Raw genomic sequence first — 14,503 nt, forward strand, 5'->3', positions numbered from 1 at the left:
AGCAAGAGCAGAGAAGTTTACGATCTGTTACCAAACCCGGTGTTCATTCTGGTATTGTGCCAGCAGAGTTTTTCCTTGGGCTCATCCTTGTGCCCTAGGATCATCCTAGAGTTGAAGAACACATCATGTTTTGTCATGCTATTGCCTTTACTACGACATTGCTTTCAGGGTGTTTTGTGGCTGGGTCATTTGATGCTGCGGGCTAAGGTTGCTGGTGGAGATGTTAGGGAGTTGTTGGTGGTTTTTTGGTTGGGGTGGGTTTTTTGAGTGGTTTTTTGTTGTTGTTTTTGAGAGGGTGTTAATTGCAATTTATTGCAATTCAATCCCACTCTTGTGGGTGAAAGAACCCCGCTTCTTTCAGAGACATCCCAAAGTCAGAGACTGTGAGATGGCCACAGACAAACCAGACAAGTTTTTAGGGCAGGCGTCAGGAGAATCAGGAAAGGGAGAAGGTCCCACCTGCTAAAGGCAGTGGGTAACCACTGGCAGCAAACAGAGGTCCATCTCTGCTTCCACTGATACTATAATATCTTTTCCTGAAGTTCAATTCTGTACTCTGTCCAGGCTGGCTTGTGTATGCTGTGCCAGAAGACCAAAGCTATATGAAGTATGAGTTAGTTATCAAGCAAATGATTCGGCCAGGCTGGAGGAGTCTTCCAGGGATGTCGCCCTGTGTAAAACCTCCTACATCTTCCTTCCTCCTCAGACCCGGAATAGGAGAGTGGCTCATCAGGGCTGTAACCACACCGATCTGGTAGCAGCCCTGGTTTTTTCCATCACGACTGAATCTTGCAGTTTGAGTACTTCGACTAAGGAGACATTTTCAGGCTGTCACTAATGACCAGGAGACTGTTAGAGAGGCCAGGCATGAGGGTGCACAACCACTTTATGTAGACTTCAGAGAAGCCCTTCCATGAGGAATGGGATCTGGAGATGGGGAAGGGGCAGAGCTGAGGGACTTCATGCATCATCCTCAGACTAAATCCAGAGGGCTTGAACCTGAGTCAATACGGGGTTGGTTGGCATTACATGTTGGATGCACAGAGCCCATGCTGTGGAAACCCGTATCTATACCGTTTCCAGATGCAAATGGAAAAAACCCATCGAGTGGCTCCACTGGAGCTTTGCTTTCTTGAAACTGAGGTAGGATCAATAGCAATGAGAAAGTGCAGAAACAGATTCAGATCCTTAAAACTGGTAGACCAGTATGTTCTGCACCATATGTGTGGAGGTTCCAGCTCCCTATCTGTAGCTTTCTCATTCTCCTCAAGCTTTGAGAAGTTTGAATGAAATTTCATGATGTTTTTCTTTTCTACCTATGCCGGCATTCCTCTGTCTCACACTTACCTTCCTCTTACTCAAAGAAGCTTTTAGCTTAAAACCTCAAAAAAAAATAGGTGCCTAAACAGAGCTTTGGAAGACAGAGTTGGGCTCTCTTTGCCTACAGGTCATTAAATTAATCTCTTAAATTTGTTCTTTTTTTTATTTAAAATATAACTCTAGTTCGGCACAGTCATGAGTGCTCCTAACACTGTTAGCTAAAAATGTAATTTATCTAATTTTAATGACTGCAACAGCATTTACATGTTTGTCTCCTTCCGCAGGAATCTGGTATAATATCCTCAGAGGTATTGGAAAGCTTGCTGTCATCATAAATGTAAGTAATTCGGCATGAATAAAATTTTAATTCAATAGGCTGGCTTTTCCATTCTGCTCCATTAGTTTTATTTCAGCATAAATCCCTTAAAATCAAGTGAAAGTATATGATTTAGAAATTTTCTGAAATAGTAGAGAATCGGATGCAGTGTTTATTTTAAAGTTGTGATAGTAGTGGCAATAATATAAAATAGTAAGTAGTCTCGCAGCTTTTTTCCAGAATGTTTTCATAAACCAGTTTTGCCTTTCAAAGAAATAAGACCACAGCTGCTTACTGTAGCTCTTTTGAAATACCATCACTGAGATGATGGACTTTTAATTTCAATGCTAAAACCTGCTTAGGGTTCGGTAGTCAGCTGGATGTGAATTAGTTCAGCTCATCAGAGCGCAGTGTCCCTTCATTGAAAATCTGGCCTCGAACTCCAGATAGCTCTGAAAATCCATGAAAATATTTTTATTTACTTCAACAGTGAACATCCCAGCCCTTAGAAAATGTTAGCACACCTTAATATATCCATTTATGTACTTATCTAATATTCTATATGAATAGACGTCCACAATGATCATCTTCGTTGCACCCCACCTGGGGAAAAATGAAAAAAAAAAAAAAGCTGAATGACAAGCTTTTTTGCAATGCAGCAAAACAGGGGCCGTGTAGGGCTTTCGGCCACATGTCCGTGGGCCCTCTCAGTTTTTTCGCCACTAGCCAGACTGGAAATCCCTTCGTTTTGCCCACAGGTGACTGCTGGGCTATGGCCAAACCATTCTTTTGGTTATTTGGTATGCCTTAATTTGTCTTTACCATTTCTCCTCTTTTCCTTTGGAAATAATTTCTCTATTTTTTTCTCTTTTCTTTCGTGTAGTCTCTCTTCGTCATTATCCAGTGTTATTTTTCCCTCTTTGATCTATGTACTACCCCTCTTTATCACAAAATAAGTAAAACATTTTGTACTGTGTTTGTTCCACATGTACATGAGATTTATGCCAGTGAGAATGTTTCATAATAATGATAAAGGCTAAAGTTATGAAGAACTCAGCCGAATTGGCTGTCTTGCATTTTCTGTATGACGTTTTTAGAAAACCTTTTTAAATAACCAAATAAAATGCAATTTTTGTTACCATAAAAATAAATCTGGGCTCAATCTGCTCATCCTTTTATCTCGATGGAGTTAAAAACCACGATTAATGGCCTTTTGTAGTGCAGTGAGAATTTAAAGGGTCAATTCACTGTCAGTTGTTTGCAGAACAGAAAAGTACTTGGAAATCCATCAGTTGGACCTTACACAATGCATCAGGGACAAGCTGTGACTGGGGGACGGGGAGACAGCGCCGTGTTTTGCTTTCCTCTGGTGCTGGGGGGTACGGCCGCTTCATTCTCTGGGCAGTTCAAGTTGTTGTCCACGTAGAAATCTCAGTCGGCGTGGAACTACTTACTCCATCTAATGTTCTGCAACTGGGAAGAGTAAGCAGTAGATACTACCTTGTTGCAGCAGTGAATACTCCATTTTTAGGGCCCCGAGGGCTGCAGTCTCCCCCCTTGTTTTGTGAAGCAGTCCAAGTTGCGCGAGTTGTTTGGGCAAGACGTACTCAAGTATATTATTAACTTAACCACTGCCTGAATATTGCGCTCACTCTTTACTCTTATGGCTTAGGCATTTGTGATCTCATTCACATCCGACTTCATTCCACGCCTCGTGTACCTGTATATGTACAGTGAGAATGGCACCATGCATGGCTTCGTGAACCATACACTATCCTCTTTTAATGTCAGCGATTTTCAAGCAGGAACAGCTCCAAACGACCCCATGGATCTTGGCTACGAGGTTCAGATATGCAGGTACTCCCTTGAATGATAACTAATTTTAAGTATTTTCACAGCTCACTGAGAACGGGACAAACTTTTACATTCCTGGGGCAGGTCCCTTGTATTTTCAATACCTTTTTAGCACCGTGGTGGCCTTTTATATCAGATGGATCCATTGCCTTGAACGTCTTGGCTTACATATTAAGCAACCACAAAACCTGAATGTGAAGTACTGCTTATTTTGGGAAATAGAGATTAGCGTTGTTAAATTCAGTGTTTGTCCGTGCAAAGATTTTTATTATTATGTATTCCCTTTTTCAGGAAAGGAGATAAATAATGATAAACAGCACAATGATGCTTTAAGGGAACAAATGATGTTACTCTGATGTCCTATTGTTGTATCACATGCTATTGATATGATGACCATGACTTCACAGCACACCTCTCTTTTTTGTCCAGTTTCTATAGCAATTCCTGATGAAAGTAATAGCATCCTTATCTGCACTGGAACTTAAGACCTACTTAAAGTGTCATCGTACAGGAAAGCTGCATGCCTGTCACAATTTCTACATATTCTTTTCATTTTTAAGGAAAATTATTGTTGCGTATTTCAGCTTATGAAGCAATCTAGGTCAGTGCTGAAATGCATGCTTTGCCTAGGCTTCCATAGACACACATCATCTTCAAAACAAATGTTTTAACGCTTAGAATTGGGGACCAACGCCAAATGTAACAGTGAAAGCACTTAGACCAGCAAAACTGAAAGGGGGACAATGGGATAAAAAGAGGAAGAGGAGAACGAGGAGGGAAGAGACGTTCCAGGGGAAAAAAAAAAGAAAGATTACTTTGGTATACATACACTAAAAAATTACACAAACTGACCAGGAAAAAACCCCACCTTTATAATCATATTACTTTTTCATTTATATTCTTTATAAATTTGAATAGCGCAAGTTAATCTGCTGAAATGACTGCTAAACAGAAAAATCACTCTGAGATGAAGGAAAAAAACAACCAAAATTGCATATGTATTAGCTTTGCTTGCTTTTACTTTCTCCTGGTTTACTTCTGGTGATCTTTGGGCACAGGATTAATGAGGTTGGCAAGCATGTTTTTAGCACAGAACTTACGGAACAGAAGTGTTAAGTGTCATGGTCCAATACAAAAATGCCAAGTTCATTTGCTTTCGAGTCACAGCCTCTTTCTTCTTCCCATCCCATCATTTCTTCCATATTCCAGGGATTTTTAAATCATTTTAAAATATGGAACCCTAATTCTTTCAAAATATTGACAGGATGCTGTGGTTTTAAATTTAACGTATTTTCTTGGTCCAATTTCTAACAAGTTGTTGTTGATTCTCACCTTCTCTCTATACGGCAAAATTTAGCTGTGAGCTTTTGCTAATCACGAACAAGGAGAACACCACGTAGCATAACACACTCTATGGATCGGAGATCAGTATTTGTGTCTTTAAAATTAGTCTGAAAAATACACGGGGTTTTTTTTTACCAATCTTAAAAGAAAATAAATTATCTGGGCTGTGTAGTTTACTCCATCTTTATGCAGAATTAACATTATTTGTACTAATCAGAGGGTATTAAGATTGAAGACCTTTAATTTTGAGTAAAACTTGAAGGCTGTGGGAGGCTTTCAGCTGTGTCTTATTTCTGAGAGGTTAATACAGCGTCATGCTGTAATAGTGGACTTGCTTTTAGATGGTTCGATTTACTGTTTGATTGTTGGGTATTAATTCCTCATGGTGCTAGAATTTCTGAATGACATCACTGATTTACTGAGTCTTATTTTGCAGATACAAAGATTATCGAGAACCCCCCTGGTCCGAAAACAAGTATGACATTTCAAAGGATTTCTGGGCTGTCCTAGCAGCAAGATTAGCATTTGTGATAGTCTTCCAGGTAGGTTATCCTGCAGGCACTTTTTATATAAGAAAGAGTTATTGTATTTCTTCAGCTACATAAAGCAAGCCATCTTTGGAAATAAGTTGTTAGCCCAAAGAAAATACCTTCTTTCTCAGCTGTTTCATGGAAAAGCAAAGAAATTTGCCCATCCTCATGCACCCTCTTCCTCCCACCCACCCAGGCCCAGGTATATCCCCAGTGGAAAAATTCATCCCAAGGGATTCCCTGAACTGGTTTGATGCAGAAGCAATTTAATGACCTTAGTGAGCAGCAAAGCACAAGGCTGATACTAATTAGGTCCCACCAATTTCTCCAGTAGGACATCAACAACAAATTCACTGAAGCAGCATAAATCTCATCCAAACTCATTTCTAGACCTAGCCAAGAAATGAAATTTCCAAAATTTCCCAGTTAGTTTATCTCGCATCTGAACAAGAAGGCAAAATCTTGTAATTTTTCTCTCAATGACATTATTTGATCACAACAGTGATGCTGGTTATTGTGACACAAGTGTTTTAAGTCTGCCTTATCTAAACAACTTGGTTCAAAACCTTTTTTACTTTTTTTTTTTCTTTGACAAAATATGTATCTTTTTGTGAAAGATCTCCCTTTCATTGAATTAAGGTTTTTAAATCACAAATGTTTCATTGGAATGTATTTTACCAATTTTCATCATTTTACCTCTTGCTGTTTGCTTTTGCCTTTCTGATGTAAACCTCATAAGCCATTTATCAATGACAGTATTCCCTTTGGATTTCTAAGTGGCTGTGACGGTATTTGTACATAAATCATAGAGATCTGTGCCTGCCTTTTTTCTCTGCTTCTAGCATGAACAATGAGGTAAGTTTGGCTCAGTATCAGCCTTGCGACACGCAGTTGAGCCCAACTCAAATATTGTCCTTTCTTCACACTTCCTTCCTAAGTACACAAAAAATGGCCCCTTCCCCTACAGTCATCCTTTCATTCGACCTTGCTGACATTTTCTCACAATTTCGTTTTCAGAACTTGGTCATGTTTATGAGTGACTTTGTTGACTGGATTATCCCAGACATTCCCAAGGACATTAGTCAGCAGATTCATAAAGAGAAAGTTCTCATGGTGGAGGTCTTCATGAGAGAAGAGCAAGGGAAGCTGCAAATGCTAGAAACCTGGAAAGACAAGGACAAGAAAAAAGGTGAAAACTGTAACAATCACAGCCCCAGACTCTCCAGGAGCCACTGTGGGAGCTTGTCCTCCTGCCATTCGTATCCTCTTGACGTATAGAAGAGGAGGGAGTTGAGTATGTCGGGGCATTCCACTGATACACAAGCCATCACATAAAGGGCAGGACTCGATTAATGGACAACCTGGTGCATGTTGAAGGATGTGCTGCCATTTTGCTCCCATCTTTGTGAGAAATGCTCTTCTTACAAATATGGAGGACCACATTCTATTTCTGATAATGTTGTTGTTTTTTCTTTTGCACAAGCAGTAATGCAGGGAATTTTTATATTTCATTGATAGATAACACTATTGACGTTGGTGTGCATTAATAAATGCAGGTACTTAGTACGTCTTGATAGAGATATTCTCTGAGAATTTGACCTTAGCCTATTAATTAACTAACTAACTAAAGGTAAATTTTAAGTAATAATAATACTACTAATTTAAAATATTTTTGGAACCCCAGGCTTGAAGGTCCGTGGGGTAACTCCATAAAGTATATGCAAAATCAGCTTTAGAGTGTGCCCTAGTATTCCTTTTGGCAGGAGAGAAACCACGTAAAGCCTACCAGACTGGCTTGCTTTCCAAGACAGGGGTTAGCCCTGCTGGCAGACATCTGTCTTTGAACCTGCAGGTCTAAAACAAGCCGAGCTTCAGAGTCAAACAGTGCGTGGGGCACTTGTGGCAATCTGCTGTGTACCCGAGACCTTCGCCGGGGCACTGCTCTCTTCAGAAACATCAGAAAAGTGAATCTGGAAAAGTTCTTTTTTTACCAGTGAACGACTGATGTGGATGAAGGCTGCATCAGCTGTGTTTGAGCACTTCCCCGGCGGCTCCTCGCTCATGGCCAGGCAGCAGCAGCACAATTTCGGAGATCCTCCCAGCAGGGAGAGGATCGCAGAGCATTTTGTTAAATGCCCTGAATTAACGAGCACACGTAGAGCTACAGTGACTCACACTGCCCTGCCTAGTACTCGGACACTGTTGTCGCTGAGGAAATTCCCCTTTTCCCGTTGTTTTAGCACGTCCCTTTCTTAGCCAGTTTTTTTCTCTGTAGCCCTCCATCCTCTGCAGGAGAAGGGAGTCTGCACCCGTTTTTCGCAGCCAGTTGCTCCCGCAGACTTTCTGCCGTTGAGTGGCGTTTCCCAGAGGCTGTGCCGGAGGAGTAAATCCAAACCACGTCCCGCTTACTGTCTTCAATGGAAGTTTTGCCTGCACTGGGGCTACAGGACCAGACCTTCAGTTAGTTACAGGACTTTTCTTTTGTCTTAAAATACTCTATCTTTTGTACAAGGAGCTTCCTTAAAGTATAAGTCTAAAATCCTTACTTACTCTCCTAATCCTAGCTAAATCCCATCAGTACGACTCTTTTTAAGCATAGTACATTTTAGTTTTGCTTTGTCAAACTGCACTTCCAAATAATATTGGTGCAATTAACCTAATTTCTTTTATTGCTTTGTCTTGTCCATGGCACTTGCATTACAAATATAAAACTGAAAAATAAAATAAAAATGAAAGATTTCTTTAAAGTCTAACTACTGTATGGTTTGTTACAAAACCAAACGTCAAAAGACTGTTTTCAAGAGAAGTTAGTTACTTCTTTTTTCCTTTTCTTTTTTCTTTGCCAAACTAATTTAAAGATTAATGCTAGAACTCTTAAAAAAATGCCATATTTAGCTTTTGATATATTTATTTGTTTTAAAGTATGTGATAAACTTGATATTTTTCTGTAGTCTGTCCAAGGAAGGTACCAGAAAAGAAATTATGTGGAAGAAAGAAAATGGTATTAACCAAATATTCTTGAAGCTTATTTAAGATATTGATCCAACCAAAGATTTTTATTAATAAAGGGCTTATATTTTGTTAACTCTTGTTTCTGTTGTATTTTGACTTGCAGGAATGTCACTATTTTAAAAATTTGTAACTTATGATAGCTTACTACTGTAGGGCCAAATCCTGCCTGATTTATTCACACAATAAGCGTTATGCCTGGTAGTAAGTGTTTACCAGGTCAGGCCCCCTGACTGCATAGGACTGTGAGTGGGAATAAATCAAGCAGAATTCTGTCCATACATCTTGTTGAAAAAGTGTTCTTCCTCTCATTCCTTGGTAGCCCAAAAGATCCAGAAGAAAGCCAAACGTGAGCTGCCTATTCTGAAGAGAAATCCTAGGGGAACTTCCTCGAAGGGAATTTCATCTGTAAATATTTATCCGAAAGTATTCCCAACTTAATGCTGACATTCCTGTAAATGGTAGAGCTATATCCTGAACAAATACTTATCAGAATTTTTCATTATTTGCTGAAATCATGAAATAGTAACAGTTGCTTATACTTTCTTTTGTACAGTAAATTGTTTGAAATGGAATTTTGTATATAAAAACTGTATTGCTACTTAGATAACTATAAAACTCTTTCATGGAATCATTTTTTAAGAAAAGCGAATATATACTACATCTGTTTAGTTCGTTTTTTTTTTTTCTTTGAACACTTATTTGAAATAAACTTAAATATGCAAGAGTTTCTCCTGTGGGACAGGTTCAATCCTCCTTGTGCTCTGAGTGTGCAACTACGAATACTGTTAGGTTTGAGAAATACAGTAATTCCTGTTACAGTTTGCCTAAAACTGGATCTGCGATGCCCTTTCCAGTGCTCCTTGTGTACTCAGACAGCAGAGGCCAGAACTGAGATTTGTTTGCAGGCCTTGACTGCTCGTTTATAGACATCTTCCTAACAACGTCGAAGGTAAATCTTGTGTTCGAGCTGCTTTAGATACCCACTTTGAGATTAAGTGAATCCCACCTAAGACGCGTCTGTCTCCGTGAGCACAAAGGGAGGTTTGGCTTCTAGCACAGAGGTAGATGGCTGCACCACAGGCACTCAATATTAAGTGACGGATCTTATCCTGGGAGCTTCAATTTTCTTCTGACTTTAGTCTTAGGCGTTTAGCAGAATGTAAGGTGTAAGAGCTTTCACTAAGACATTTGAAATGGGCTCGTAACGGGGAAGAATGCTATTTGCTTTGTTCATTTAAATTGGAAAACGTATTCATTATTAAGAAAAACATGAAATGGTAAAACTAAAGGAATGAAACTCAGGGATTCCTTCGACTGTGTCTTGCGGAATTCGGCTCTGAAGGGAAGTAGCTGAGGAAGCAGAATGGCTGCGCTGTCTGTCACGTTTTTATGGCCTTGTGGGACCTGGACAAGCAGAGCTGGGCTCAGAACCTGACTTGCCGTTTCCCATTTTTTCTCCTCCTCCCATTTAACTGTTCTGTGCGAAGGCAAAGCATGAGGCTTCACACCAATTCTCCCTGTCTAGCCAGAAAATATTAATGCTCTAACTAATGAAATTTAGTAAGAAGGTGGGTATTCTGGTCCGAGATAATGGATATGAAAACCAGAAGCAGGTAAATCACTGCCTAGTTGATCACTGGTTTGGTTTTGCCAGTTCTTAAAGACAAAATAGTAGATAGGAGCTCATTAGATATAAGGTAATGCCTTCCAGAAAGAGATTTGCACTGCGGTTGTGGTACTTTTCATGAAAGTTTTTTTTTTCATATTTGTGATGCAAGTAGAAACAAGTTTTGGTTTTGCCAACAGCAAAATTATACTGTTGGATTATGCTAATTAGGATTCACTGGAAGAGGGGGGAAAAAAAGAAAGTTAATACAGAGAAGCAGGGATCTGGAAGTGACCAAGAAATAACTGAACATACCTCGATGTGACTCACAGCTACCATATGGGCCAGGTTTGATGAAAGATAGCAATATCTGTGTTTGTACAAATACAGCTGAATTCTGTATTGATTTCACAGTATCGCCATGATGTGCATTCAGCCTGTTCTTGGCATGCTTCTACCACAAAATTGTAAGTACAAAACCCCATTTCCCAGCCCCGCTTTGATCAAAATCATAAAAAAAAAACCAAACACCAAACCCCAATGTATCAATGTATTAAACAGGAAAATCTGGTTTACTTAGTCCAAGAGCAAATGCCAACAACAGTAGGAAAGATTCCAGCTGGAAGTGGCTGCGCAGCCCATTTTGAACCATTGCTAAAACACACTCTTTGCTTTTTGCTACCCAAGTTTGTGGCAAAGACACAACTTCAGTTGGTACATCTGAGGAGGAAATCATACCCACCCTATTGTGTTGACAGTACGAGTCCGAATCTTCTGGATTTCCATGTCATTGTGTTTCTAAGATACTGTCTTACAAATATTTTGCAGTCTTAAATAGCTTAAGGGTGAATAAGCCTCAAGTCAAGGCACAGAGACATTTCTATTTTTAAACCCTCAGTGCTCTCTGGTCCTGAGCTGTTAATGATCTTTTTGGCTGTTGTGATTTCCAATAAGCAATAATAAAACAATTTACTTTTCATCTTGTTACCTCAGGAGAGTGAACTCTCCTGAAGTTTCATAGATCACTTGAGTCCAATTATATTTTCCTAGGAAGCTTTCAGAGTAAACAACTCTTTTTCCTTTTGCCCCTGAAGAAACCATGTCTTAAAATTTATATGGATTCCATTCAAACTCTGGTTCAATTCTTTTCACATTTGAGTACTATTTATTCCATGACCAAACACAATATGCCATTTTTAGTACAGCAGAGAAAAACCAATGTTCTTTTTTTAACCACCACCTTTTTTTAGCCCAACAGGCCTTTCTGAAGAAGAAACTAATTATTCATGTGTCTTCTTTTTAATTTTAAGCTCTTTCCTGGATTTTTAATACCATGCATGCCACCCGATTTGAGGCCATCTGAAGCCAAAGAAAATATTTCCTTTGACTCCCTTTGACTGCAGCGCACTCTGCATGAGACTAAGCATTGCTTATTGAATGATCGGTTCCACTTAAATAAAAATTTGTGACACTTACTCGAGGGTACTTTTAGAACCCAGAGTGTCAGCTAAAGCCAAAATATATTGATGCAGGTGAGTTGTGCAAGCCGTAGAGTTCTGCGCGCTGTTGTGTTAGGTTGCACAAGGTAAAGGGCTCAGGAAATCACAGGCACGACACACTCATGTGAACTTAGTTACACAAGTTTGACGGTTTTGAGGTCATAGCTTTCATCTTGCTGAATACCACCTGCGTGAGAAAATTCCTGCCAAAATGGGAAATGTATCCATCAAATGCTCATGAGAAAAAGAATGAAAATACAAAATATTTAGCATTCTGCTTGTGCTGAACAAACTTAAAAGCTTAAAAAAGTCCATTTTTCAGAGCAAGAGTTAAATGCAGGTAGTTAAGCAATCTTTCTTAGAGCAGAAGAAAAGGTTATTCTCTATTTTTACTTCTAAATGAAAAAAGAGTGGCCATCTTCTCTAGTTGAAATGTAAGAGTTGGAGTCTTGGGAAAAGGCGCAGATAGGGAAGGGAGGAAGAAAAGGCTTTCGCCTGATGTCCTCAGATCCAAGTTAGCTGGCAGGTGAGCCACAGAAGTTGTTTTTCTGGAAAGAGAATCGCTTCCTAAGGCGAGGCCGTCTCGTAGATAGGTTATCAGGTAGCCTTTGCCAATGTTTTTGTAGCAATTTGCAATCTCACCCTGCCAAGTGGTGCAATACTGGCCATCTTCTGTTCAGATGAAAGCTGGAAGGCTTTGGTCCTTTGGAAGGAAATGGATGAAAATGGAGCAAGAAAGGGAAGACCTCTCCGGCATGAGTGAGGCCTCGCTGACCGTGCCTTCTCCACTGACGTACTGAATTGCAGATAATACCATGATCGTCGGCAACCGAAAATAACCAGTTCCTCTAGGAACACACTTAACGGTGATCAAAATGATTTGTAAACTCTTACACAGCTTCCAACATTGAAGTCTGGTCCCAGTTGGTACAAGCCCTTTGGTTCTGCAGTAGGTAAGTCTCTCCAGCCCCAAAGCGATGTGCAGGTAATGATCTGCCTGTGCTGCCCGCCTTGAACCGAGTCGGCAGCGTTGCATCATCGCAGCAGCGTTGCGTCATCGCGGCACGGTGCTCACAAACACGGAATTCCCATCTGTCCTGGTAGGAGCATGTAATTAGATGAGCAGCTCACATTTCTTAATGTATTAATCTTGAAAATACATCTGTAGGTAAAGAAGGTAGGTAATTACAAGTAATTAACCATCAAGTGGGAAAGTAATAAATCTTAGCAGGCTAGACAACTCCAGGTTTACTGCATGACCTCTCAGGTCGGCAAGCGACGGTGTGCAGAACGGAACGGCTCTGCAGTCTGGTGGATTCGGGCCACACTTCTAGAGTTATTTAGGTATTTTACTTGGGCACTGTTGGGAGTGGGGGGGAGTTGGGAGCAGGGAAGGGACAGTGAAAGTCCTGAGACTAAATTAATGGGAATTTCAGCTACATCTTCTTCCTGGCTTCAAAGAGCGAAAGAAGTAAAACCGAGAGTCAGTTCTGAAATTCTACTAAACTTCTTCACTTTTGTCTTTTTGAGTTTTACTTCTGAAACCAAACTTCTCCGCATCTTTACGATGCTTGTCTTTTAGCTCTGACCAAAGAGAGCTGTAGAGCTGAGCTGGTAATCATCTCGGGTCTTCTTGTGGATAAGAAATTACAGTTAACCGCTTCCAGGTCCAGGTACTTGGCAAAGATGTGATACAAGCTACTTCTGCTTTAAAAAGCCTCGCTCCAAAATTGGTGAATAACAGCAAAGCCGTATGGTTATATGTATATTTGAGGTACCGAGAGAGGGTGAGCTTGGGTCTGATCTTATGTTGCAAGTCATTTCATTTTGGTCTTATCGCTGAACAAGAGCTTGTCAAGAAAAAAGAAAATGCAGTACGTGAATTTTTTAAGGGTAGGCAGACAAAGCTGTGGTGTGTGTAACTTCCTTAGTTCTTCTAAAGTATACGGAGTGTAAGGAAAATATATAAATGCTATATATTGTGTTATATTAATCCATTCTTCTCTCAGTAAGTCACAGTCCTTCACAGACTTTTCATCTCTGGGAACAAATGCAACAAGTTTCCATTATGTTTGTGTATGAAAATGAACTCCAAATTGTGGCTTCAGACTAACTTGTATCTGGTTCTGACTACAACACTGCGGACTTAGCTCAAATTAAAGTGTTTCTTTAAAGAGCAGAAAATAATACTTCCACCCCCCCCCCTTCCCCCCAAGAATCAAGGGAGGGGGATGACGAAACCAGATTTGCTTTCTTATTTATTATATCTAAATCCCTATGAGTAACTAACCTAGTCATATCCGGTGTCACATAATGGTTGCATAAAACTATTCACGTTTTAAAAGGAAATGAGCGCTCCGGATAATAGCCGTACTGTGTTTGAGCAGACAAGGCACTCCCTCTCTAATGGGATTTGAAATAAAACTTACACCTTCCAACTTCAGTGATGGTGAGATAATGACTCAGGTGGAAAATACTGTATTGGCACATTCTTGAGGGGAAGAACAAAAATCCACCGATCTTTCCTCTAATGGGTAATTCTACTGCCAATCACAGTATCTAAGGTAACAGTTGTTTTTAGGAAATGTATCCCCCACCCCACCTTGGTTTCTCATTCTCTCTAGTCACTGTAGTGCGCTCACAACACCTGAGTTTAACTCAGAAATCAAGCAAGCGTGGCCAGGCTCATTCATATATATTTATTAAAGCAAAATTTTAGTAACTCTGGGAGACATTTAGAGGCCAAGGTATTTTCTGGTCTGTGACGAGGCCATTCTGCAGGCTGGGTGCAGAGACATGGCTGGGAAAAAGGTTACGGTTTTCATACCACTTTCATGACAATGACCAGGTCCAAAGCAGAGCCTGTTAATGCAGAGGAGATTAGAGCTGGAATATTCGCAGACACAAACAAAAATCCCTGCCGCTACTTTTTGAACTGCAATGCTGTGTAGCAGGCAACTGAGTGCTGCTGTACTTTAAGTTATCCTGTATTTTAAGTTATCCTAACCTTTTTTATAGCTGC

The 14,503-nt window shown here is 40.1% G+C and overlaps 1 protein-coding gene across 6 annotated transcripts in view; it reads left to right on the forward strand.

Moving 5' to 3' along the window:
• The window catches only part of ANO1 (anoctamin 1), a 49,660-nt gene extending 39,039 nt beyond the window's left edge, over positions 1-10,621 (forward strand). For all 6 annotated transcript variants that reach the window (XM_075163349.1, XM_075163350.1, XM_075163353.1 and 3 more), the window contains 4 exons: positions 1,605-1,657; positions 3,309-3,493; positions 5,271-5,376; positions 6,382-10,621. In XM_075163349.1, coding sequence (XP_075019450.1) covers positions 1,605-1,657; positions 3,309-3,493; positions 5,271-5,376; positions 6,382-6,642 — 605 coding nt within the window. In that variant the 3' untranslated portion in view covers positions 6,643-10,621. The remainder of the gene's footprint in view (positions 1-1,604; positions 1,658-3,308; positions 3,494-5,270; positions 5,377-6,381) is intronic.
• Positions 10,622-14,503: the final 3,882 nt, after the last annotated feature.

The sequence above is a fragment of the Calonectris borealis genome, chromosome 14, assembly GCF_964195595.1.
Source record: "Calonectris borealis chromosome 14, bCalBor7.hap1.2, whole genome shotgun sequence".
Classification (NCBI taxonomy): domain Eukaryota; kingdom Metazoa; phylum Chordata; class Aves; order Procellariiformes; family Procellariidae; genus Calonectris; species Calonectris borealis.